This window comes from Paroedura picta, chromosome 7, assembly GCF_049243985.1.
Source record: "Paroedura picta isolate Pp20150507F chromosome 7, Ppicta_v3.0, whole genome shotgun sequence".
NCBI lineage: Eukaryota > Metazoa > Chordata > Lepidosauria > Squamata > Gekkonidae > Paroedura > Paroedura picta.
Genome location: NC_135375.1, coordinates 13267701 through 13294187, shown reverse-complemented (window position 1 = coordinate 13294187; position 26487 = coordinate 13267701). Strand labels below are relative to the sequence as shown.

The 26487-nt window shown below is 47.5% G+C and overlaps 1 protein-coding gene across 4 annotated transcripts in view; it reads left to right on the top strand.

Moving 5' to 3' along the window:
- Positions 1-26487, top strand: part of DYM (dymeclin) — a 231024-nt gene that overhangs the window by 13041 nt on the left and 191496 nt on the right. For 3 of the 4 annotated variants that reach the window (XM_077346758.1, XM_077346762.1, XM_077346759.1), the window contains exons 3-5: positions 3931-4123; positions 23567-23619; positions 25481-25574. In XM_077346758.1, coding sequence (XP_077202873.1) covers positions 3984-4123; positions 23567-23619; positions 25481-25574 — 287 coding nt within the window. In that variant the 5' untranslated portion in view covers positions 3931-3983. Of the gene's footprint in view, positions 1-2853; positions 2916-3930; positions 4124-23566; positions 23620-25480; positions 25575-26487 lie in introns of all 4 variants that reach the window. The other variant, XM_077346761.1, reaches the window with a different exon arrangement.

Here is a 26487-nt window from a genome sequence, read left to right as displayed (position 1 = left end):
ACTTAACACCATTTTATACCTGAGGCATCGCCGAGGACGAAGGTGGGCGTCCACGAGGCTCCCAGGTCCACCAAGCCCTGTTTCCCACCCAGGGGGGAGGGAGGACAAGGGGCAAAGGATGCTGGAGCCTTTCCCGGGCCCTGGAGGAGTGCAGTGTGAGTAGGGCTGGCTTTACTCCCCCACGGCCCGGGAAGCACTCCTGCGGCCTTACGGAGGCCGCAGGAGCATTTCCCAGCCCCTATGGGATGATGGGGTGAGGAGGGCTGGCTCCACTCCCACACGAGCCGCGGGAGCACTTCCCTGCCGGTGGGTTAGTGCGAGGGTGGGGGCAGGCTCCGCTCCCTGCTTCCAGTCCTGTGGTTGAGTGCAAGGGGGGACTGGCTCCACTCCCCCATGGGCTGGGAAGAGCGCCCGGGAGGGCTGTCTGCCTCTGCCTTTTCCAGGCTCTCCAGACACGAAAAGCCCTGGCCAGCCTGGGAGTCTCCATGCCAGCCCTTCCCCACTTTCTCTCTCTTTCTTTTCTAACTCTTTCGGCATCTCTCCTTCTATATATCTGACTTCTTCTCCCTCTTTTTCTCTCTATATTTCTCTCTCTGTCTCTGTACATGTTTACTTGGAAGTGAACCTGTCTCTGTTCACTGGGCAGACTCCTGAGTGTGTGTGTGTGTGTGTGTGTGGGATGCAAGCTCATCTTGCCAAAAGTTCGCCTGTCTCTGAGGAGTGGCGATTAGATTGATGGGCAAGGTTAACTGTACGATCTCCATCTGTTTCCGTTTTCAGTCCACACGTTTCCTTCGATTCCAATTAGATCTGATAAGTTTGTGCTCTCTTCCCGTAGGTTAAAGTAGTTATAATTGACAGCTAGGAATACAGGCTGTTGGCTCCTCTTTAGAAGAAGAAGAAGAGTTGGTTCTCGTATGCTGCTTTTCTCTACCCGAAGGAGTCTCAAAAGGGCTTACATCCACCTTCCCTTTCCTCTCCCCACAACAGACACCCTGTGAGGTAGATGAGGCTGAGAGAGCCCTGAGATTACTAAAGAGGAAGAAGAGTTGGTTCTCATATGCCGCTTTTCTCTACCTGAAGGAGTCTCAAAGCGGCTTACATTCGCCTTCCCTTTCCTCTCTCCACCACAGACACCCTGAGAGGGAGGTGAGGCTGAGAGAGCCCTGAGATTATGCCACTTTTCTGTACCCGAAGGAGTCTCAAAGCAGCTTACAGTTGCCTTCACTTTCCTCTCCCCACCACAGATACCCTGTGAGGGAGGTGAGGCTGAGAGAGCTCTGACAGAACTGCTGAGTCAGAACAACTCTAAGAGAACCGTGACTGGTCCAAGGCCACCAGCTGGCTGCATGTGGGGGAGCGTGGAATCAAACCCAGCTCGCTGGATTAGAAGTCCACACTCCTAACCAGGACAGCAAGCTGGTTTAGAGAACCAAGGACTGCTCTGCGGTGAAAAGGCAGAGTATTTGGATCTGGCAAAACAGCGTTAACCTGGTTTGAAGTGTGCCTTCTCTGAACAAGATGGCGGTCTCCCTCTCTGCCCTTTGCATATTAAGTCAGAAGGCAGGATCCACAGAAGCCCGTCATTCGTTCTGCATGCCAAGCAGACTTGGGGCTTAAGTTTCTTTCAGGGCAACCTCCGCCCGTGCCTCTGAGCCAGCCGCGGTTGGAAGAAGTGCAGCCTTCATTAGTAACTTGTGACCTGGCCTGGATGCATGGGTGTGTCATGTCCAAAGCGGGGAGAAAATAAAATATCTCATTAGATCCGTGTTAACCTCAAGATGCCTCTTTGGGTCCTGGCGACAATTCAGGCTGCCAGGCTCAGTGCTGCCTGCTTCTCTGCCCCACAGCAAAATATCAGCACCGCAGACATCGCCTGGGCATGGAATTGGGGTCACTGGTTGTGAGTTTCCTTCATTCTGCAGAGGATTGGACTAGATGGCCCTGGGGGTCCCTTCTAACAGTGATTTTATGACATCATGCCAGGCGGGGCCACTGGCTTGAGATTAACGGGTGCTTTTAGCTGAGTTCTAGAGCCTCTTGTGGCGCAGAGTGGTAAGGCAGCCATCTGAAAGCTCTGCCCATGAGGCTGGGAGTTCAATCCCAGCAGCCGGCTCAAGGTTGACTCAGCCTTCCATCCTTCCGAGGTCGGTAAAATGAGTACCCAGCTTGCTGCTGGGGGGTAAACGGTAATGACTGGGGAAGGCACTGGCAAACCACCCCGTATTGAGTCTGCCATGAAAACGCTGGAGAGCGTCACCCCAAGGGTCAGACATGACTCGGTGCTTGCACAGGGGATACCTTTACCTTTATCTTTACCTTAGCTGAGTTCTTGTATTCCCTTTTTTCATACGACTAATAGTGGGCCTCCCCTGCTGCTATTCAATGGCTCTGGTTCACACCAGCGAGAAGAATTATGGGGACATCGCCAGCTGCCTGCCTGATGGACAGCATTATTCATTCATCTTTATAATAATGGTTTCAATCATTTTAATTGTTCTGTTGTGAACTGCCCCGAGATGGCTGTGTTGTTAGGGGCGGCCTAGAAATCTGTAAATAATCATAATTCTTACAATAATTAGTATGAGAGGAGAGGCGGTGTAGTGTAGTGGTTAGAGTGTCGGACTAGGATTTGAGACCTCCAGGTTCAAGTCTCCACTTGCAAGGTGGCCTTGGGCCAGCCACCTTCTCAGCCTGACCTACCTTGCGGGGTTGTGGAGCGGATACAGTGTAGATGAGGAGAACGATGTAAGTCAGCAGTGGGTTCTATTGGGGAGAAAGGTGGGGTATAAATTAAGTAAATAATTCTGTTTTTGTCAGTGCTTATTCACTTTTTATTTCCCCCCTTATCAGGATTCAGAGTGGCTTACACTGTTCTCCTCTCCTCCATTGTATGCTCACCACAACCCTGCGAGGTAGGTCAGGCTGACATTGCTGTATTGGCTAGCCTGAATGTTTGCAAATGGCCCAGTGCCCCATAACAGGCTTCCATAGCAAAAGGGAGATTTGAACCCACGTCTCCAACACCTGCTCTTTGAGACTGAGCAACAAATGTGCTGTCCTGTAGGTCTGTTTGTCTGTCTGTCCATCATCTATCTGTCATATTTATACTTATATACCACCTTCCCCTGTGTCTCAGGGCAGTTTACATAGAACATGGGAGAACATAGGAACTGTTGTATGCTTGGCAACAGATATTGGAATGATATGGTGTGATCAGGAAATATGACGCTGTAAGGTGGTCTCCTTCTATTCTAAAACCCTTGTTTTCCTTAAATTGGAAATTTGAGGTTCATCCTATACGTATCTCCTTGGACCTAGTCCCCCTATGTTCAGTGAGCCTTGCTAACAAAACAAAAAAGGTGCATAAGGTTTCGGCTTTGTTGGCTTGTTTATTTATTATGGGATGTATATTCCGTCTTTGAAAATTCAGGAGGGATTTTTTTTTACAGTGCAGTCCTAAAGTCCGCTGAAGTCAAAGGGCTTAAAAAGGTGTTACTGTGTTAGGACTCCAATGCATGTTGTGTGCATTCCTTTTCTGTTTCCTGTAAATTCCTTAATTGTAGGGCAGTTTCATTTTCCTATTACATTCTTTCACTTTGTTTGTACACCAGGATAGATTCAAACGAGTAGCCGTGTTGGTCTGAAGTAGCACAATACAATCAGAGTCCAGGAGCACCTTTAAGACCAACAAAGATTTAATCAAGGCGTGAGCTTTCCAGTGCAAGCAGTCTGACGAAGGGTGCGTGCACTCGAAAGCTCACGCCTTGATTAAATCTTTGTCGGTCTTAAAGGTGCTCCTGGATTCTGATTTTTTTGTACACCAGATTTACTTTGGTGCGCAGTTTTTGGCATGGAAGTACAGTTCGCTTCTTCTCAGTATGTATGTGGAGCTTGCAGCAGTTTTTAAATGCCCTCTATCTTTTCTAGGATTTCCTTCGATTTCATGAAACCATAAAGAGAGCGTACCAAACAGTAAGAAGATGGGCGCAAACGGAAGCAGCATCAGTGAGCTCCCCGAAAACGAATACTTAAAAAAACTGTCGGGGCCAGAGGCAATCTCGGAGAACGACCCGTTCTGGAATCAGCTGCTTTCTTTTAGCTTTAATACCCCAACGAACAGGTGAGGCACTTACGTGTTTACTCAATATCACTACCGTTCTAGTTGAATGTCCAGGTATTTTTGCCAGCCAGTTGGCTTCACCTGGCGGCTGTTTGCAGTTCCTTCTCAGTGTTGTGAATCTTTGTCTGGAGATGATTCTGGTTCTACAGCCTAGATGCAGCACGTGGGCACATTTGCATCTGACAAAGGGAACTTCAACTCTCAAAAACATTTATCTTGAAAATCTTTTGCATCTCAAAAGACCTACTAAACTCTAACACAGGGGTAGTCAAACTGCGGCCCTCCAGATGTCCATGGACTACAATTCCCAGAATCCCCTGCCAGCATTCGCTGGCAGGGGCTTCTGGGAATTGTAGTCCATGGACATCTGGAGGGCCGCAGTTTGACTACCCTTCCTCTAACATAACTGCGGTAGGGCAGGTTCTCACAGGGACCCAGTGGAGGGTGCGTATGACACCAGTGTTCTGCCAGCTGTGTTGGCTCCAGATTGGAGACCAGACAAGGTTCAAGGTTTTGGTATGAACCTGTAAAGCCAGGGGTGGCCAAACTCTGGCTCTCCAGATGTCCATGGACTACAACTACCATGAGTCCCTGCCAGCATGTGCTGAGCCCACAAGGGAAGGGTGGTATAGAAATTCAATAAATAAATAATTGTTGTCTATGGACATCTGAAGAGCCGCAATTTGGCCCCCCGTGCCCTAAACTAGTAGTCCCCAACCTTTTTATCACCGGGGACCGGTCAAAGCTTGATAATTTTACTGAGCCCTGGGGGGGGGGTAGTCTTTTGCCAAGGGACGTCGCTGCTGCCACCTGAGCCCCTGCTGCACTCGCTTTCCCGCCGGCACCCCGACTGCGAGGGTAGGTTCTGCTGAGACTGTGTGGCTGGGCCAAAGTTGCCCAGTGAGCTTCCACTGCAAAGCAGGGGTTTGAACCTGGTCTCAGCATGCCGGCTTGGATCCTAGCCTGTCACTCAAGTCACCATACACCGTTGTGCCTCTCCCTTTGGAAGAGGACCCCCAGCAGGGCCCGCATTCTGTTTTTTTAAATGAAGCAAGCAAGTTATGTTCTGCGGGTGACAATTTATTATTCCCAGCCCCAGGGAAGCGCGCCTGGCCTCGACCAGGGCCAGGGCATTTTCTGTCCTGGCTCCGACTTGGTGGAATGAGCTCCCGGGTGAGTTGCGGGCCCTGCGGGAGCTTTCAGCATTCCGCAGGGCCTGCAAAATGTAGCTCTTCCGCCAAGTCTACGCTTGAGGCTGGGGGTAGCGAGGAAGATCTGCGCCCCCCCCTAATGTACTCAGCAGTCAATTGTCATCATGACCCTGGTGCGGAGTGGGGGGAGGTTGGGGAAGTTTTAATGCCATGTTGTTCTGTTTTTATTGTAATTTTGCTGTCTATTTTAATAGGGTTTTATTGAGGTTTTACTGGACATTTGTAACCTGCCACTGGCCAGTTCCGGAAGTGGCAGACAATAAATTGAATAATAATTTTAATATTTATTATTTATTTTTTCTGAGTATGTACTTAACATCACAATTATTTGGTCCAGATTTGAGAATGCAAACCTCTCAGAAAGCATAATGCATTATTCTGAACACTAGAGGGTGCTGTTGTACGACAGCTGAGCGATTGAGAGTCTCTGTAGGTTGTGTCTTAACAATTAGGCCTCTTCATATGTAATGAATTTCCTTTATGGACAGCACTTCCCACAAAGAAATAGCAAGCAAACCGCATGGACAGTGTCATGTGTGACAATTACATACCTGTCTGTTTTAAGAACGTAAGAGAAGCCACGTTGGATCAGGACAATGGCCCGTCCAGTCCAACACTCAGTGACGCAGTGGCCAAAATCCAGGGGCCATCAGGAGGTCCACCAGCAGGGCCAGAACTCCAGAAGCCCTCCCACTGTGCCCCCCCCCCAAGCACCAAGAATGCAGAGCATCCCTGCCCCAGACAGTGTGTTGCATCTATACCTTGTGGCTAATAATAACCACTGCTCCATCTGTTTCTCCAATTCCCTCTTGAAGCTTGTAGCTGTCACCACTTCCTGCAGCAGTGAATTCCATGTGTTAATTACTCTTTGATTGAAGAAGTATTTCCTTTTATCTGTTTTCAGCCTCCTGCTTTCATTTTCTTGAGTACCCACGAGTTCTTATCTCGTGAGAAACGGAGAAAAGCCCTTTTTTTTCCTCTGCCTTCTCTGTCCCGTGCGTAATTTTGTAAACCTCTTATTATGTCACTCCTCAGCCGTTTAGCTGCTTTCGTGCTCACACCAGGAGTCTGTGACTGGATCCAGCTTTCCCTCGCATGTTCTTCACACTGTTGCACGTCACGCGCCTCAGATGCATTGTTATTTGCAAATGTCACTGAGCCAGAAGCGGCCCTCCGAGGGGCAGCTTGCTGTTTTCAGTTAGATGTGTTTTGTTTCCATGACTAGATGAAGATGTGCGTGCTGAGGCAGTTTTCGGGCAAGGCTCTTTCAAGTCAACTGCATTTGAGGGCACCCGGGAGTCAAGATGGATCCCCTCGTGGCCCAATCCATGCTTGTAATATGTCCAACAGCCCATGAAAGAAAGAGGGGAAAAATTACTTTTGAAATACAAGCATAATCCATGTCAGGCCAGCCTTCCTCTCCCCTGCCCCATCCTTAGTAAATATTCCCCCAATCTCCTCTCCCCATCTGAGCCCTACATGCACAAAGCAGGAACACTTGAGTGCTTTCCTGATATCCAAGAATAAGGTTGGGGTTTCCACAGCTTGGTGTAGTGGTTAGGAGCGCCAGCGTATAATCTGGCAAACTGGGTTTTATTCCCTGCTCCCCCACATGCAGCCAGCTGGGGGACCTTGGGCTCGCCACAGCCCTGATAAAGCTGCTCTGACCGAGCAGGAATATTGGGGCTCTCTCAGCCTCACCCCCTCACAGGGTGTCTGTTGTGGGGAGAAAGGGAAGGAGATTGGAAGCTGCTTTGAGACTCCTTCCGGTAGAGAAAAGCGGCATATAAGAACCAACTCTTCTTCTATGTTGTTTATGCAAAAAAACAACAATGTTTAATCTGCCTGTTGTATGTTGTCTGTAACACAACCAACACTTAGGGGCACTGCCATAAATTATTTGAATTCTTGCTTAATCAGGATCCCTGCAGGTTGCGATGCTACTTTTAATCTTTACTAAATCAGTCTTGCTTTTATGAAACAGGCAAGTTTCTTAACTGAATCTTGTACGTGCTGGCAAAACATGTTGGGCACCGTTGGGTGTGTTTTGTCATTTTTTTCCTCTTCTTTTGGTTTCAGGCACTGTGAGCTAAAACCTTTTTTCTCACCTATTTCCCTCTGTCTCTGAGGAATCTTCAACAGCCCTGATAATCATAGAATCCTAGAATCATAGAGTTGGAAGGGGCCATAGAGGCCATCTAGTCCAACCCCCTGCTCAACTCAGGATCAGCCCTAAGCATCCTAAAGCATCCAAGAAAAGTGTGTATCCAACCTTTGCTTGAAGACCGCCAGTGAGGGGGAGCTCACCACCTCCTTAGGCAGCCTATTCCACTGCTGAACTACTCTGACTGTGAACATCTTTTTCCTGATATCTAGCCTATATTGTTGTACTTGAAGTTTAAACCCATTACTGCGTGTCCAGGGCGTGTCCATAATAGTTCTCCAGGGCTCGGGAGTGGGAAACTGTTTGCTGCTTTCACTTGCTGTTTAATTTGTTAAACATTTATCGGGTGATGTGACCATATAAGGTAATGTCAAACCATTCCCCCCCCCCCAAAAAAAAATGGCCAATAATGGGCCTGGAGGGGTGGGAAAGGTACCGTGGGTGGGTGGGTACACAGCGATGCTCCCCAACCATATTCAATCAATCAATCAATCAATATTGATTTACGGTCATTCAGACCAAAATTCAAATACATGCAATTAAAAACTAAGACAATTTAAAAAGAGAAAAAAACAGTAATAGTATTATAATTTTTTTTAAAAAGATCTGGTGACAAAAAAACTTTAAGATGTTAGATTGAATATTTAAGACATAGTTTAAGTTGCCACTGACAATTGGCTCTTTGTACTTCTGAAGCTGGATCAGAGAGAAATTTTCTGATCCACATACACAGTACGCAATTTCATGGCGGCAGTGCAAAACTTAGCTGTTCAGAGAGTTATTTGCCTGCCTTCGCCTTGAAGCAGCAGCTTGACTTTCTCCTCTGGGGAAGATCTTGGGTAGGCGTTCAAAATTAGCTGAATAAAGTTGCATCTGATGGCATCATAAGTGGGGCAACCATATTCTGCATAATGGTGCCACTTCTGGGGTTTCTTTAAGCCTGGAGATTGTTTCAGGAGTTTCTCAGTGGCTAAAAAAGTTGAGAAAGGATGCCCTAGGCTGAAAGCCAAGTACTGGTTCATGCGCCATCATGGGTTTTATTTAGCTGTGGTTAGTTTTGGAAACCAGGAGTCAATCTGCAAGAACCCAACCTGGGTTTGCCTGGACAGATGCTGCTCGGGAAGTGATGCTAAGGGGAAAGCCCTGATCTCTACATTCCTACATTGTGCAAAAACTCAGTGCTAACTATACGGTCAATAAATGAAGTTTGTTTATTCAGTTTATTCATTCCCTCCCCCACCCCCTTCTTCCCAGTGGGCACTCAGAGTGGCTGACATCATTCTCCTCTATTTTATCCCCACAAGCACCCTGTGAGGCTTTAAAGCATGTGACTGCCTTCCAAGGCCACCTAGCAAACTCCCCTGGCACAAAAGGGGGTTTGAACCCGGATCTTCCAGGCAGAAACTCTTAACAGCTACACTGCATGGGCTCTTCATCTTGGGATATGACGTGACCCGGAAAGCCATAGTTAGTACAGTGGCTTGCCTTCATACGATCACACGGACAGTAGTTCCTTTATTTAAACCGTGGCTTCACACCATGTCTGAACTGAGCCAGAGCGTGGTCTCCGGTGCTCAGAGAAAGAATGGTCTCTTCTCACTCACCCCACAGTTAATCTGTTTGCCTGCCTTCAATCCATGGGGTCTCCTGGGCCTGCACCAACCTGCCCAGAATATATTAATGCATGAGCTGGAAACTCTCAGACTAATGCAGAACTTGCTGAAAACTCTATGTGCTTCTTTTCATATTTACTCTTTGTTCTCCACCCCCCCCCTGCATTGAGCAGAGGGGTTGGACTAGATGGCCTGGACAACCCCTTCCCAATCTAGGATTCTATGAGTCCAATTCAGCCATGGAATGAGCTGCCTAAGGAGGTGGTGAGCTCCCCCTCTCTGGTGGTCTTCAAGCAGCGGCTGGACAGATCCTTATCCTGGATGCTTGAGGCTGATCCTGCACTGAGCAGGGGGTGGGACTAGATGGCCCCTTCCCACTCTAGGATTCTATGACTCTTGCAAGCTTTTATCCTGGAAACTGTTGTCAGTCTCCAAGACATTACTAGACTCGCATCTAATTGTTCCAGTGCAGCCCAGCACAGCCAGCTTCCCTCTGAAACAAATAGCTGTATTGCAATGAAATGTGTTTCTCTCCCTTTGCTGGGGGGAGCTGCAGAAGGCATTGGTGAGGGGGGGGGAGATTTGTTTTTGTCTTTGTTATTTATAGCTCACCACTTTCAAGGCAGACCGCACATTGTTAGCTGATGTGATCTTACATCCAGTAAACAATGCAGTATGGCGTAGAGGTTAAGAGCAGTGGCCTGCAATCTGGAGAACCGGGTTTGATTCCCCACTCCTCCATACGCAGCCAGCTGGGCTATCTAGGGCCAGTCCCAGTTCTCCCAGAGCAGTTCTCTCTGAGCTCTCTCAGTTCCACCTACCTCACCGGGTGACTGTTGTGGGGAGAGGGATGGAAGGCGATTGTAAGTCACTTTGAGATTCTTTTGGGTAGTGAAAACTGGGATATAAAACAAATTTTTATTCTTCAATAAGGATTTGTACTGTTGGTATCTGGAACCAGTTGTAGTCAACCTGTGGTCCTCCAGATGTCCATGAACTACAATTTCCATGATCACTGACAGCAAACACTGGCAGGGACTCATGGGAATTGTAGTCCATGGACATCTGGAGGACCACAGGTTGACTAAAGGGAAAGGTATCCCCTGTGCAAGCACTGGGTCATGTCTGACCCTTGGGGTGATGCCCTCTAGCATTTTCACGGCAGACTCAATACGGGGTGGTTTGCAAGTGCCTTCCCCAGTCATTACCGTTTACCCCCCAGCAAGCTGGGTACTCATTTTACCGACCTCGGAAGGATGGAAGGCAGAGTCAACCTTGAGCCGGCTGCTGGGATTGAACTCTCAGCCTCATGGGCAGAGCTTCAGACAGCCTGTCTGCTGCCTTACCACTCTGCACCACAAGTGGCTCTTACAGGTTGACTACCCCAGCTCTAAACCATTCTGTGCAGTACAGCCCCATTCCCTGTATAGAAAAGCCTTGAGTTTTATGTAGTCCCTGGAAAGCCAGGGGAGTGGGAACCTTCTTAAGCTGATATGACAAGCCATTCCATGAGAAGGCAGCACTCGTAGGCAATTCTAGAAGGAGTGTCTTCTGCTTAAAGGGGAGTGAGGAACAGCAGAGCCTGTCAGGCTGATGGAGGGGGGCTAAGGCAGCCTTTCTCAACCTTTTTACTGTTCAGAAACCCCTGAAACATTCTTCAGGTTCCAAGAAACCCCAGAGGTGACACAATCATGCAGAATATGGTTGGGAAGCAGAGCTTCCCGGGGTCCCTCCCCTTCTCACCCCCTCCAGGCCCATCATTGGCCATTTGGGGAAGGGGAAAACAGGTAGACATGACCATACATGGACATATCACCCAATAAATGCTTAACAAATTTAAAAAATGTATTAAAATTAATTAACTCCCACTTGGGATACCCTTCCATGGCCGTCAGGAAGCCCCCGGGTTTCACAAAACCCTGGCTGGAAAAGTATGGGTTTAAGGGCATGAAAATTTTGAGCAGTGTTGAGATTTGCCCAGACTGATCCAAGCGTACCAGCAGCCTCCGAAATGTCTAGTCTCTTGGCCTCAGAGCATCAGACAGGGTGGGGTGATTGAAAGACAATGAGTGGGTCATTGTGGGTTTGGTAATTTTATGCGTGGAGAGGGATCTCAACCAGTCTGGGTAGGGAATTCGGCAGAGTTAACCTTAGAACTTTTGAGAAAACTTTTGTTTCTGACTCCTCCAGTTCAAAGTGGGCCACCCTGTTTTAGGACTGCAAGGCAGGGCAGATTTCAGTGACAAGCTCCTAAATTTTGCCTGACTTCAGTAGATCATCCTTTTGTTTAGTCACGTCGCACTACCCCCTGTTATGAAACAACTGAAGCTCAGTTGCGGCAGAAAGATAATGAAGGCCAGAGGCCGCCGGGGAAGGATTGCACAGAGGTTTCCTAAGAGTGGCTCTGAAAGCCCGTTGGAGAACCGTGCAATGTCGCTTTCCCATTTTCTTGAAAAAAAATCAAGGCATTCACATAGACTGTCTGGAAACAGTCAGTGGAACAGGCTTCCTCGGGAGGTGGTGGGTTCTCTATCTTTGGAAATGTTTAAACAGAAGGTAGCCATCTGACTGAAAGGCTGATTCTGTGAAGGTTCAAGGGGGTGGTAGGTGACAGTGGATGAGCAATAGGGATGTGAGTGTCCTGCATAGTGCAGGGGGTTGGACTAGATGACCCAGGAGGTCCCTTCCAACTCTATGATTCTATGATTCACCCCCTTTGATGAACTGGAATGAGTTCAAAGTAGAAGACTACTGGGACCTCCATCCTTTCCAGTATGCCCAGCGTTTTTGTCGTTAGGTATTTCATGATGTATGACTATTACTGGAACATAGGCTGACCTGATGGGGTTCATCTAGACTGATCTCGTCAGATCTCAGAAGCCAAGGAAGGTCAACCCTGGCTAGTATTCATATGGAAGAACACCCGGGAATACCAGGGTTGCCCTGCAGAGGCAGGCAATGGCAAACCACCTCTGAACATCTCTTGCCTTGAGAACTCTGCAAGGGTGCCAGAGGTCAGGTGAGACTTAACGGTACTTTCCACTGCCGTGACAGGAGGTAAGGCAGAAGAACTCAGAATCAGTTTTGAAAACAGCCCTTTTTCTCAGTGTAACTGCTGAGTGCCCTCACCTGGATAGTCTCATCAAATTTAGGAAGCTAAGTAGGGTCAGCCCTGGTTAGCACTTGGATGGGAGACCCCTCCCCAGGAACACCCGGGCTGCCATGCAGAGGCAGGCAATGAAAACCCAGTGAGGGGGGCCTTGCAAACCCAATGAGGGGGCAAAACAGGAACAAAAGCGACCTATTCCTGGTCAGTAATTTTGGCAACAGCCATATTTTCAGCGGAGTGAGGTCATTTAGGCCATCTTCAAGCAGTGGCTGGATGAACACTTGTCAGGATATTTTAGGATAGGAGTGGCCAAACTGCGGCTCTCCGGATGTCCATGAACTACAGGTCCCATGAGCTCATGGGAATCGTGGTCCCCGGACATCTGGAGAGCTACAGTTTGGCCCCCCCGTTTTAGGCTGATGCTGCATTGAGCCGGGCGTTGGACTAAATGGCCTGTATGGCCCCTTCCAACCCCATGACCAGCGGTCTTGATTCCATCCCCTGACTGGCAAAAGGGCTCCGGAGCCTTCCCCCCCCCCCCCAAGTGTGAACAACAAGAGACTTTTTAGCTGAGCGCTTCACCAGCCCAGGCGCATAACAAAGAGCAGGGGGCATTTTGCCAAGGCTTCTTGTGCTGTTGGTGCTGCAGGAAGAGAAGGTGTCGCCATCTTGGAAGGAAGTAATTGTGGGCCCGGTGAACAGCATCCTCGGTTGAGAACTGCAGCAGGGTTTGAATGGCCAAGCCTCTAGGGGCTGGATTTGTTTGAAAGACGCCTTGCCGCACATAGCAGTGCTCCTCCCCTCTCATTCCTGATTGATAATATCTGCGGCAGTTCTTAATGGGAGTTCGTCACTTGTCCATATGCTAAGTGTGTGCTTATTGCTTGGAAGGGCGCCATCCCTTCCCCTTGCCCTAGATGGGATTAAAAAAAAAATAATTGGAATGCAGCTTGATCTCTTAAGAGCGCTACACTGTGGGCTAATGAAAGGATCCACACGCAAAAAAAAGTTTCCACCTTGGTATTCATTCATTTTTCAATACACAGTGCCCGCCCAGGTGCGTTTCGGCACAAAGCAAATTTAGTAAATAGGTAAATTCATGTTGCTGATCTCATGCCATTCCGGAAGGCAGGTAAAATAGTTCATTGCTGGTCATTGTAGCAGTAGGAAACTATGCACGTGGTTTTCTGCCACTGACATTCATTTATTTTCTGCCAAAATGTGGCTGTGGGAGCAGACTTTGCTGTCCGTGAGAAGTCCTATTGCATGAGCCTCTTCTCCAGTGGGGAAGTCAGTGCAGAACATGAGTTGTTCATTGTGCTCCCCCTCCCCACACACACACTTTGGAGGGCTTGCTGATGCCAGTTTCAGTAAAAAGGAAAAGGACTTAAACAGTGGCAACCGTTGAGTCATAGGATCTCCCAAGAGTCGGGCTCGACTGAATGGCTAACATCATCACCATCATCTAACTACTACTGGAAATAAGATAACCTTTGATATAATCAGTGAAATAGCAGGAAACACATCTGGATTTCTATTGGTATATTTACTTATGGAATCTGGTGTGTCCTTCAAGTACCATCAGGTTGCTTCTCCCTATGAACTAACAATGAAATGTTCTCTCATTAACAGCCTTGCTCAGGTCTCGCAAACAGATAAGGAACTTTACTTGGCTAAAAAGAAAAATACATTTACCGGGACAGATCAAGATGGGCAGCTGCGTTAGCCAGTCTGGAGCTGTGGAGGAGAACAAGAGTCCTGTAGAACAGGGGTAGTCAACCTGTGGTCCTCCAGATGTTCATGGACTACAATTCCCATGAGCCCCCTGCCAGCGTTTGCAGGCAGGGGACTCATGGGAATTGTAGTCCATTAACATCTGGAGGACCACAGGTTGACTACCCCTGCCGTAGAACCTAAAGCCTGACACAATTTGTGGCAGGGAAGGAGCTTTTGTGAATCACCTCTCCCTTCTTCAGAGAAGCACATGATCATTAGTGGTCAAAGCACATAGATTTCTTTAAAATCTTTCCAAGTGCCAGGAATGCTTGGATGGCCAGACAAGAATCTGAAATGTGTCTGGGCTTCTTAAGTCAGCAAATTTAATAATACGCAGGGAAAGTCGCCCAGAGTTATAAAGATCGGAAGGCAAAGCTTACTTTTATACACGTGGGCTCACACCTTTCTGAGTGGGGATGGTTACAAGTTCCTTCCCTGCTGCCAGATCCCTACACTGTGTTTATATGTTTTTCCAGAGGGTTGTGCTAACTGGAGTCAGGAACTTTATAGCCCTTAGCCAGGGTTTGAAATAGTTAACGAGCCCTGGGAAACTTGTACAGTGGTGCAAAGATACCATTAAGCCAGCCTTTCTCAATTTTTTTTACCATTGAGAAACCATGTAAACATTCTTCAGGCTTTGAGATGCCCCAGACGTGGTGCAACTGTGTAGAATGTGGTCAGGAAGCCCCACCTGGGGCTTTCCACCACTTCCAGGCCCATCATTGGCCATTTTTTCTGTGTGTTTGTGGGGGGGGGGGTCAACATGCCACCCGCATGGCTCTTCACTCAGCGGCTATGAATCTACTCGTTGTCCCGGGCCCTGAGGTCCTATTGCATGAGCCTCTCCTCCATCCACCTGGCCCTGGCCCCAAGCTGGTGGAACAAGCTCCTGAAAGAGCTAAGGGCCTGTCAGAGATGTCAACTTTCCGCAGGACCTGCAAGATGGAGCTCTTCCGCCAGGCGTATGGTAAAGGCCAGGGCAGCGTCTCTGTTTCACCATCGGAAGATCCCTGAACGTGGGGTCAAATCAGGTTCTTTTCTCCCAGTGAGAGAGAGCTTTTTAAAAATCCGAACAAGGCTTCTGCAATTGTTTTAATTTAGCAGGAATATATGATCCGTCAGCAGGCGAGATTTGGCCCCTGGCAGTCCATTGCCCTCTCTTTTTCTAAAGAGCTGGGTTCCCAGCCCTTATTTCTGCATTACTCAAGTGGGTGTTCGGTAGGCTTTCTCATGAGTCAGTTTGCCTTTGAAAGCAGAAGGGGGTAATTATCCTCCAATTAAGCCTTCAGAGTCAAGCACTCAGGCTGATTGTCTTCAGAACTGGATTACTGAATGAGAAGTGTGCTGGGAGGGGTCACGTCTTGGGCCAGCTGAAGGCAAAGCTTTAAAAATAAAATAAAAGCTCTTTTATTCTGAAGGCGTTATATCCAGCAGACTTTAAATGTTCTGTATCGGGAAGGAATCGGCTGAAGCTCTTTAAAACTGTAACATGTGTAGTCTTCAAATATAATAAGTAAATATAATAAATAAAAAGAAATTTTCTCTGTATTATATATATATGTGTGTGTATATATATATATATATATATATATATATATATATATATATATATATATAATGTTATAATATATATATATATATATATATAATGTTATAATATATATATTATATATATGTATAATGTTATAATATATATATTATATATATGTATAATGTTGATTGCTGTCTGCTTCTTGGGCTCACAAAGGTGATCACCTAGAAGTTAAATTCAAGCGGGTAGCTGTGTTCGTCTGAAGTAGCACAACAGAAATTGAGTCCTGTGGTACCTTGAAGACCAACAAAGATTTATTCAAGGTGTGAGCTTTTGAGGTCTGAGGAAAAGTGCCTGCACTCGAAAGCTCACACCTTGAATAAATCTTTGTGGGTCTTAAAGGTACTATTTGGACTCAGTTTTCGTTGCCCTAGAAGTTAAAACTTTTGTAATTCTCTTACATTGGAAGAAAGGGTGGGATGGGTTTGAGATGCTCTTTCCACATGTCTCCAGAACCCCTGGCTTCCTGCACTCAGCTTTCTTTCCCTCTGTCCAAGGAGAGCCACTAAGTTCACCTTCCCCTCCATCTGCCTTATATATATATAGCTCTCTGGTCATGCCAATTTTCTCCCTTACCCTCTCCCAAAATACTAGAACTCGAGGGCTTCCAATGAAGCTAGCTGGTGGGCAGTAGATTCAGGACAGGCAAAAGGAAACCTTTACACTGGGAGTGATACAAATGTGAAATTTGCTGCCCGAGAATGTAGTGATGGTCACAGGAATAAACACCTTTAGAAGTGTATTAGAGGAGGTCTTTCAGTGGCTACTAGTCAGCCAGCCTATGAATTTCAGAGCCATGTGGCAACATCACAGGAGGGCATTGGCCTCTGTGCCCTGTTGTTGGCCCTCCAGAAGGACGGGTTGGCCACCATCTGAGACAGGCTGCTGGACTAGATGAAACACTGGTCTGATCCAGCAGGGCTTGGCTTATGGTCTTATATGAATAGACACTTGCATGTGGGTAGGCATTTACTCACAGATGGATTCTTACTCATGAGGGGCCCTCTCTTGGTGTTCAATGGAGCTGTTTCTGCCCTTGATGGACTGCACTTTTAAAAGCTTAGAAGTGCTGTACAAACCGTTAAAAGACTGTGAAGGGTTTATTCCTCACCGAGAGCAGATTAACACAGATGGAGAACTGGAGAGAGTTGGCAAGGACAAGTGGGTAGTTACATGGAGACCCATATTTGGGCCAAGGAAAGGGGAATTGATCCTCTGAAGAGAGAAGAAATCCCCTACCCAGTCAAACAGAGTTAGCTCTGAAGAGTGGTCTGATGTGGTTAGAGACTGCTCAAGATTATTGGTGTTTCCATTAGCCTTCTGGAAACCAAAAGAGTCAGAGAGTACACAAAGAAATTGTGCTGGAATCTTTGGGGAAAACACCGGAACAAAAGCCTGTCAACATAAAGATTCAAGTTACTGTGAATAGCTTAAGAAGCTCTTGTTAGCTTGAAACAGAACAAAAGTTTCTGCATGTACTGATTTTGTCTCAGAAATTTCCAACCCCTGATTTTATCTGACCTTCCTCCCCTAAGTTAAATAAAATATTTTGTTATTTTTGAATTTCAAAATGCCTCAAGTGCCATTTAGGTTGTTCGAGTTAAAGTGGGCTCCTGATCCTTCCCTCAGGTACCTGGGCTGAACCAACAGCCAAAATGGGGTGGGGGGGGGAAATATTGTACTATGACAGTGTTTGTGGCATGGGCTCATGGGAATTGTAGTCCATGAACATCTGGAGGACCACAGGTCGACTACCCCTGTTCTACAGCATCATATTCTCTTTTTGTTGGTGGTAGGAAGAAGGCTATAATTCTGTTCTGCATTGTAGTTTGACTTCTGCCAAGTGGGCCTTCTCAATTGGGCCTTCACAATTGGACACTGCTACAACATCGACAGCAATAGCATTGGTTTGGGTCAGCTATAGTGTATGGGTGCACCCCTACTATCCTCCAGCATATGATATACCAGCCTTTAGACTTGCCAAGCCAAGAGCAGCTGACCGACCATGCTGTCTATTCTGGTCGTTGCTGGACAGTCTCTCTCCCTCTCCCCATCAGTTTTTGATTCCTGCAGTTTTGACAGGTAGCAATAATGAGAGGTAGGGTGGCTGGCCTCCATATGGGACCTGGAGTTCTTTGGCATTACAGCTGACAACACAGGTCAGTTCCCCCCTCCCTCCCTCCCTAGGCTGTACCCCAGAGTCTCTGGAGAAATCCCTACCCAGAGCCGGTGACCCTAGGTTAGTCAGCCCCAGTGGCTCTGCCTTCAGTTTGGTGGTGAGGAGGGTGGTGCTGTCAGTTCCAAGTTTTGTGGGCTCAACCACATAATAAGCACACGGTGCCAAGCGACGGCTTGGCTTTGTGTCATCTGTGCTCCATCTTCCCACTTCCTCTATTAGATGTTATTGGGGGGTTAGGAGGTTGAGTTTACCGCCATGTTCCTTGGGATTTCTGATTCTTGTTATATGATTTTTATGCCCTAGTGTGTTTTTTAATGGGGTTATTGGGGTTTTATCGTGGACAAATTGTACTCTGCCACAAGCTGGTTCCGGGAGTGGCCATATAAAGTCGTGGGACTTTATATTTTAACTCAAAGCAGCAAAATCCTAAATACAAAAGATCTCCAGCAGTTAAATTCTGTTTTCTTAAAAGGGGTTGGATTTAATTCAATGAGTGCCTTTAACTTCAGTCAAAGCGTCTCAGGGGCTCCTCAGCCATCCTGTGATCTTTGCTTTCCTTCCATGGCTGGAACCTTAGGAGGCGAACACATTCATTTCCCCCTCAAGTATGGGTGGAATAGCCCTGATATAATCAAATAACATTCTACTGAGTGTATTAGGAAGGGGGAGGGCATTTGAGGGATTAATCGTCAGATTATCATCGTTGAAGAGGGCTGACCACCTGCAGCTACAGCTTTGTGTCAATCCTCCAATAGCATTAATTATGTTAGTTACAGCAGGGGTGGTCAACCTGTGGTCCTCCAGATGTCCATGGACTACAATTCCCATGAGCCCCTGCCAGCAAATGCTGGCAGGGGCTCATGGGCATTGTAGTCCATGGACATCTGGAGGACCACTGGTTGACTTCCCTGAGTTACAGGCCACTTTGTTATTGTTCTTCATGTCCTTTTAGGCACGCTGCTAATGCCCGATCTAACAGCACTGACCGCCAAAGCATAACCTTTCTTTTTCTTAGCAAATGAGACAGCCAGTTCTGTGTGGATTTTTCTTTTACACCCGTAGGTTAGCCCGTGTGTTCTTGTATTTAATGACAAATGCTTTTCCTTTTTGGCTAAATCACAAAACTCTAACTCCCTGTAGTGTTACGGTAGTTTTGGAGGAGGGGGATTGCTGTGATGTACCAGATTATATGTGTAGTTCTATAACGCCCATGTATTTATTCATATATTTAAGATAATTTACACCCTGTTTTTCTTTCTCCTGCGAGAATCCAGAACTGCGGGGAACATTCTGTTTTATCCTGCCAATACATGTGCACAGTTTTCACGCAGGAAAAGTGTCCATACTTGATAATGGGGAGAGTAATCGGCTGCCTTCTTGTGCAGACTGGATATCACATTTTATTTCCTTACCGTAAAGGTAAAGGTATCCCCTGTGCAAGCACCAAGTCATGTCTGACCCTTGGGGTGACGCCCTCTAGCGTTTTCATGGCAGACTCAATACGGGGTGGTTTGCCAATGCCTTCCCCAGTCATGACCGTTTACCCCCCAGCAAGCTGGGTACACATTTTACCGACCTCGGAAGGATGGAAGGCTGAGTCAACCTTGAGCCAGTTGCTGGGATTGAACTCCCAGCCTCATGGGCAGACAGCTTCAAACAGCATGTTGCTGCCTTACCACTCTGCACCACAAGAGGCTCTGCGCTACAAGAGCTTCCTTACCCTGGCTTAATATAAATATATAAATATAAATAAATATATTTATAAATAAATAAAAACTGTTCTGACCGAGCAGGAATATCAGGGCTCTCTCAGCCTCACCCACTTCACAGGGTGTCTGTTGTGGGGAGAGGAAACGGAAGGTGAATGTAAGCCACTTCGAGCCTCCTTTGGGTAGAGAACAGCAGCATATAAGAACCAACTCTTCTTCTCCTCCTCCTCCTCCTTCTCCTCCTCCTCCTCCTCCTCCTTGTCTCCCTCTGTTTCTTGTCCTGCCATTTGTGGGGTGTCTGTATTCTACGATCCAGCAACTGCATTGAGCAGATGTGGAATTTGGTTTTTGAGCATGGAATGTGGCATCCTCAGAATCCTGGTTTTCATTTCTGAGAAGCATCTAGCCCTTAAATCTGCATGGCGTAGATGACAAAGACATGTATGCACGCTAGGGGAGCTGTAATTGCTTGGGACTGACCATCTTGTGTACTGTATACGTCTTAAAAAATCTGTATAAGGTTTCTGTTTCTGTTTGCAAACAAAATCAATTATTATATAGTGATGATGATGATGATGCGTTTCCTTGTAGAAAATGTTGCGATTATGCCCTGGGAATGTGGTGTCAGGACATGCCTTAATATCTTCAGCTTTCCTACAGTCCTTAGATCTTGACAAGCTTTATAAATAATTATGATAATTAATGCAAATGGGTTTTAGTAGCTACGAGCCATGTTTTCAGTTGCCTGGAGTGGCGTTCGTGAAATACAGATGCCTTCCAGATGGTCTTGGTCCTAGAGGGCAGGAGAGACATCTGTTTTCCGAAGTTAATACCAAAGCTTATTGATGAAATTCTAGGCATAAACATGGGAGCGATCAGTCTCATAATCAGGGCCTCTAATACAGTGTATCGGAATAGGCGAAAGAATACAAGTGTCATCTTATCAATATCTGATTTCAGGATGACCTTCACTCAAGAGTCATTTCAGCCATGGTCTGACAAGGAACAAATCATAGGGTTGGATCCATACTAGCTTTTCTGCTTTAGGATGCTTAGGGCTGATCCTGCGTTGAGCAGGGGGGTTGGACTAGATGGCCTCTATGGCCCCTTCCAACTCTATGATTCTATGATTCTATGATTCTAGTGTCAAAGTAGAACTTCCCTACCTCCCCTTTCTAGGGATGCCAGCCTCCAGGTGGGACCTGGGCTCCCCCAGAATTCCAGCTCATCTCCAGACCACGCAGATCTGTTCCGCTGGAGTAAACAAATGCATTGGAGAGTAGACTTATGACTGAACCTCACTCGTGTTCTCGTCCTACCCAAATCTCCAGAATTTCTCCAAGCTAGATCTGGCAACCCTAGACCCCCATCCCCAGCCAGTGAGGACCTGGCACCCATACCCCCTTCCCACTGCAGCCCGTTGATCACCATAAGATGCGACTCCTGATGAATACAGGACCCTGTCGTATGTTGTGGGGGGGGGGGGGGGCTGCAGCAGGAAGGGAGAGTGAGTATGAATTGCCAATTTACTCTGCATCCAGCCCTATGGTCAGATCCCCCTTTGTGAGCTGGATATCAAACATGCTTAGATGCCATTTCAGAGGGTAGCCTTGTTGGTCTGCTCCTAGCAGAACTAGAACCGTGGAGACCAACAAGATATCCTATTAGAGAGCTTCAACTCACAAAAGCTTATGAAGAAGAACAGAAGTTGGTTCTTATGTGCCGCTTTTCTCTACCGAAAGGAGTCTCAAAGCGGCTTACAGTTGCCTTCCCTTTCCTCTCCCTATCACAGACACCCTGTGAGGGAGGGGAGGCTGAGAGAGCCCTGATATTACTGAGGAAGAAGAAGAGTTGGTTCTTATATGCTGCTTTTCTGTACCAGAAGAAGTCTTGAAACGGCTTAGATTCACCTTCCCTTTCCTCCCCCCACAACAGACACCCTGTGAAGGAAGGGAGGCTGAGAGAGCCCTGATATTACTGCTCAGTCAGAACAGCTTTATCAGTGCCATGGCGAGCCCAAGGTCACCCAGCTGGTTGAATGTAGGGGATCGCGGAATCAAACCCGGCTTGCCAGATTAGAAGTCCGCACTCCTAACCACTACACCTAGCTGGCTCTCAAAGTCTTGTTGGTTTCTGCTGGCTCTGAATCTACCTCAACATTTAGATGCAATGTCCTTGTTCCCAGCCATGACCGCTTATTACCCATACTGATCTCCTATCCTTCTGTTCTTTAGAATGTGCCATTTGCAGAACAGAGAAAAGAAAGTACTTCTCCCCCCCCCCAACAGCTAATTAATGCATAGTATTCACTGCCCGCAGGAAGTGGTGGCAGCTACGAGCACAGGCCGCTTCGAAAGGGGATGGGATGAACATAGGGAGCAGGGGTCCATGCTCTGCCTGGGGCAGTGATGTTCTGTATTCTCGTTGTTTGGGCAGTGTGACAGTGGTACGGCTTCTGGAGTTGTGTTTCCCAGTGCCCCCAGGACCTTCAGGAGTAGCTTGTAGAGAAAAAAGCCGCAGGGAAAAAGGACAAAGCTTCCTTTGGCAAGTTCTGCATCCGTGTTTCCCAACCGGTGGGTCAGGACCTAAAAGTGGATTGTGAAATCTTTGAAAGTGGATCATCGACCAGTCCTCTCCAATGGCCAGCCGCCCTTCCCGTTGTACTTTCCATAAGTTCTGACCCTGGAATCAGCACCTTACATGTCATACATCGGTTGGGCTTTACTTCCTCTCTGCATATATGTATTGATGACGTTAACTGTATTGATGATGTATTGATGACGTAAAGCAAGTCCTGAAGGTTACAAGAAAAAAAAATTTAAACAGAGGCTAGATAGCCATCTGACGGAGAGGCTGATTCTGTGAAGGTTCAAGGGGGTGGCAGGTGACAGTGGATGAGCGAGAGGGTTGTGAGTGTCCTGCATAGTGAAGGGGGTTGGACTAGATGACCCAGGAGGTCCCTTCCGACTCTATGATTCTAAGAGTGAGTTTCGTAGAGTCTTTGGGTGGATAGGAGGGAATAATGGAGAAGGAGAGGAGAGTCCAAGGAAGGAATATGACCTCCATATGCCAAGGCTGTATGCTTCGAAATGCCAGATGTTTTCGGGGTTCATAGTGGGGGCAGCTATGCCCTCTTTGTGCAGTGTCTGTTGTTTTCTCCCAAACCTCTGGTTAGCCACTGTAGGGAGTGGGATATCAAAATGGTTGCCAAGGTCATAGTTTGCCTCAGACACCAAAAAAGCCCTGAGCCGGGCTTGGATGGGTCACCAAAGCAAGTAATTTGAAAGTGTTGGAAGCTGTTGCTCTTCACCAGGGGCAGTCAAACGGTGGCTCTCCCAGCTATCCATGGACTACAATTCCCATGAGCCCCTGCCAGTATAGGCAGAAGTCTGGCTCCAGCTGCATTCTACTGCAAGAAGTTTCCTTTGCTCACCATAGTGACTTGAACCAATTTGGGTGTGATTTAATAAAGCAGGTGGAACAGCTAGGTGTGTGTTTGGTCATTTCTGGCCCAATCGGCTCAATATAATTCCTTTTTTTTCTTCAATTCATTTCAACCCTGCCTTTCTCCCACACGGGACCCAAAGCAGCTTACAACATTTTCCTCCCCTTCATTTTATCCCCACAACAACCCTGCGAGGTAGGCTATGAGCCATGACTGGCCCATGTTCACCCAGCGTAAGATGCTTTGTACATAATAATAAGCTGCTTTGTACATCGTAGACACGCAGCTATAATCTCCTGGGCTTTTGTAATTTGATAAAAGGCAATCTGAAAACAAAAACAGCCAAGTCGTTTGGCAAACTTTGTAGCACATTCCTATTTATTCTTGGCAGCAAAAAGGAAGCAAAAAGTTACCTTGCATTGTGCTGTGTTACATTTTGGTGAGTTTTCCATTGTTCGTGGCGCTCGGGTTTCTGTTTTACTCGAGCCCTTGCGATGACTCAAAACTTCCCAAGATACAAGACCTACAAGGTTTGTGATAACTGATGATAGTTACGTTCCTTTGTGACCACTTTGTCTTTATTTGATGACTACCTTCTGCACGCTCAAGGTATTGGTTAACACCTGATTCTTTCTTTTGTCTTCAGCGCTGAGTTAAAGCTTTTGGAAGAAGCGGCTATCTCAGTCTGCAAGTCTTTAGGTGAGAGGCTATTTTGATGTTGGCGTTTATTCCGGTGTTCTTCATATTGTCAACTTTCCTAGTAAATCACACAGCGCCATAAACCTTTGTATCTGCAGAACATTTAATGTCTCCCATCTGTGCGCCGCGCATGGGATTTTTAAAGCCACTCTTCGCTTCCAAGCCTAGATGTAGACATATTGTCCCCGCATGTGCCTGTTTGAACATAAAGTTTTCACAGGTTTTTGCTTTATTTTGCATGCTGTCACAGGAAGTGGCTTGGGCACAGCTATATTAAGTTGTAATAGAACAGGTTGTTTTTTTTTCTACTTAAAAAAGAATTTAAAAGCATTTATTCACAGGAGAAACTGCAGGAAATAAGAGCAGAGATGGAGTCTGAAAAAGGATCTGGAATCTGTGCACTCTTTGGCCTCCTTTATTTCTATATTTGATTCTCTGAATTCAGTTTAAAGCTTCAGCATAAAAAATGTTCCTTGATTGAACTTACTAGGGGTGCCAGTCTCCAGGTGGGGCCTGGAGATCAACTGGAATTAGAGTTCCAAACTGCGAAGATGAGAAAATATATGCATTGGAGCAGGGGTTGTCAAACTGTGGCCCTCCAGATGTCCATGGACTACAATTCCTATGAGCCCCTGCCAGCAATTGTTGACATGGGCTCATGGAAATTGTAGTCCATGGACATCTGGAGGGCCACAGTTTGACTACCCCTGCATTGGAGGGTGGACTCTGTGACATCATACCCCACTGACGTCCTGCTCCATCCCAAACTCCACCCCCAAATCTCCACCCCCAAATCTCCAGTTGTTTTCCAATCTGGAGATGGAAATCCTAGCCAACTTGGTATAGTAGTTAAGAGCAGCAGCCTCCTACCTGAAGAGCTGGGTTTGATTCACGTCCATAATCATTTCCTTCCCAGGGGGTGCACCAGAAGATGTGTTCCACATCAATAATACCAGTCTGTACAACTGAGTTTATTCCAAGACTAGTAAAAGAGCCCATTGCATTCCAAATACAATGGGCCCTAGCAGGGGGGTGGAGAGCGAGGGACTGGCGAGGGCAGGGTGAGGAAAGGTAGCTTACCGGTGAGAGGGCTGTAGCGACGTCGGGCAGCTCCTTCGCGGCGGGCAGCTCCTTGGGTGGCTTCTTCTCGGCGGGCAGCTCCTTCGGCGGGCGGCTCCCTGGCGCGGTCTTCTTGCCGGCGGCCATCTTCGTGTGCCGGCGATGCGTTTTTAGAGGCCGGGGGCTCCCTGGGCGGCGGCGGGCGCGGCCCGCGGGCGCGGCCGGCGGGCGCGGCCCGATCCGCGGGCGCGGCCGGCGGGCGCGGCCCGATCCGCGGGCGCGGCCGGCGGGCGCGGCCCGATCCGCGGGCGCGGCCCGATCCGCGGGCGCGGCCCGCGGGCGCGGCCCGATCTGCGGGCGCGGCTCGCGGGCTTAGAGGTTAGAGGTTTAGAGCTTAGAGGTTCTTAGAGGTTCTTAGAGGCCGGCTGGCTTGGAGCAACTGCGAGCTGCGCTACGCGCGGCTCGCAGTTGCTCCGGCAAGGAATCGGAGGGACCAATCGGCAGGCGCTTCGCGCCTGCCGATTGGTCCCTCCGATAGTCTGTCATGAGGAAGGGGCCAATCGGCACCCTTCCTCATCCCGGACACAGCCCGCCTTCCAAGGGCTTACTGTTTTATTTAGTCCGTGGCGCCCGCGGCGCCACGGGCGGTGTAAAGATAGTTTATTCATTTATAGGAGTGGGTATGATTCAGTTTATTCACATATAGGATTTGTCACAGTTGTATTAATTCCATGTAGGGTTGTGTCCTTGTTATGTAATAGTCATTATGTAACGTGAAACACTAAATTCTTTTCAATTCCAGTGGGGAACAATCCTCGAACAGGCAATCTCGCTGCGCTGATTAAAGTCTTCCTTTCTCGAACCAAAGAGTTAAAAATTTCAGCAGAATGTCAAAAGTAAGTGTGATGCATAATGCCTGCAGCCTTTCCAGGTCTTGGGGAAAGTGGAGGCCATCCACAGAGTTATTCGACCCCACCCATCCCAATCTAGCCCCCATTGTATTCCTGAATGCAACAGGCTTGGTCCCTAGTAGCAACATAAGCAACATGGCAGTAAAAAAACTAACTTGGGGAGGACAGTAATGCAGTAACTGGTTGCCACCAAAGTTGTCACAAATTGGTAGAGGAGAGGAGATGACTGACAGGGGATCTGATAACCATCTTCAAGTATTTAAAAGGGTGCCATATGGAGGATGGAGGAAAGTTGTTCTCTCTTGCCCCAGAGGGAAAGACCAGAATGAATGGGATGACATTAATTCAAAAGAAATTCCGTCTCTACATCTGGAAGATGTTCCTGACAGTTAGAACAGTTCCTCAGTGGAACAGGCTTCCTCGGGAGATGGTGGGTTCTCCATCTTTGGAGATTTTTTAACAGAGGCTGGATAGCCGTCTGACAGAGAGGCTGATTCTGTGAAGGCAAAGGGGTGGCAGGTTACAGTAGATGAGTGATTGGGATGTGAGTGTCCTGCATAGTGCAGGGGGTTGGACTAGATGACCCAGGAGGTCCCTTCCAACTCTGATTCGATGACTTCTTTAGGGGAAGCCCCACCAGATCTGTGCCCTGAAACTGACCTCATCCGTAAACCTGGTGGAAGAGCTCCGTCTTTTCCCTTTATATCAGTAATGAAAGCTGAGGTTATGCCCACACAGGTATTTTCAGGGTTGGGTTTCTAGTCAGCATGGTACCCTGTGCTCTTGTGTTTGTAATGGGATATCTTGTTTTAAATCAAACACCTCCGAGCATTTCTAATGTTGAAAAGCTGCAATGTCTTAATTTTTTTATTGTCGGTTCTCAGTTACACAACAAATA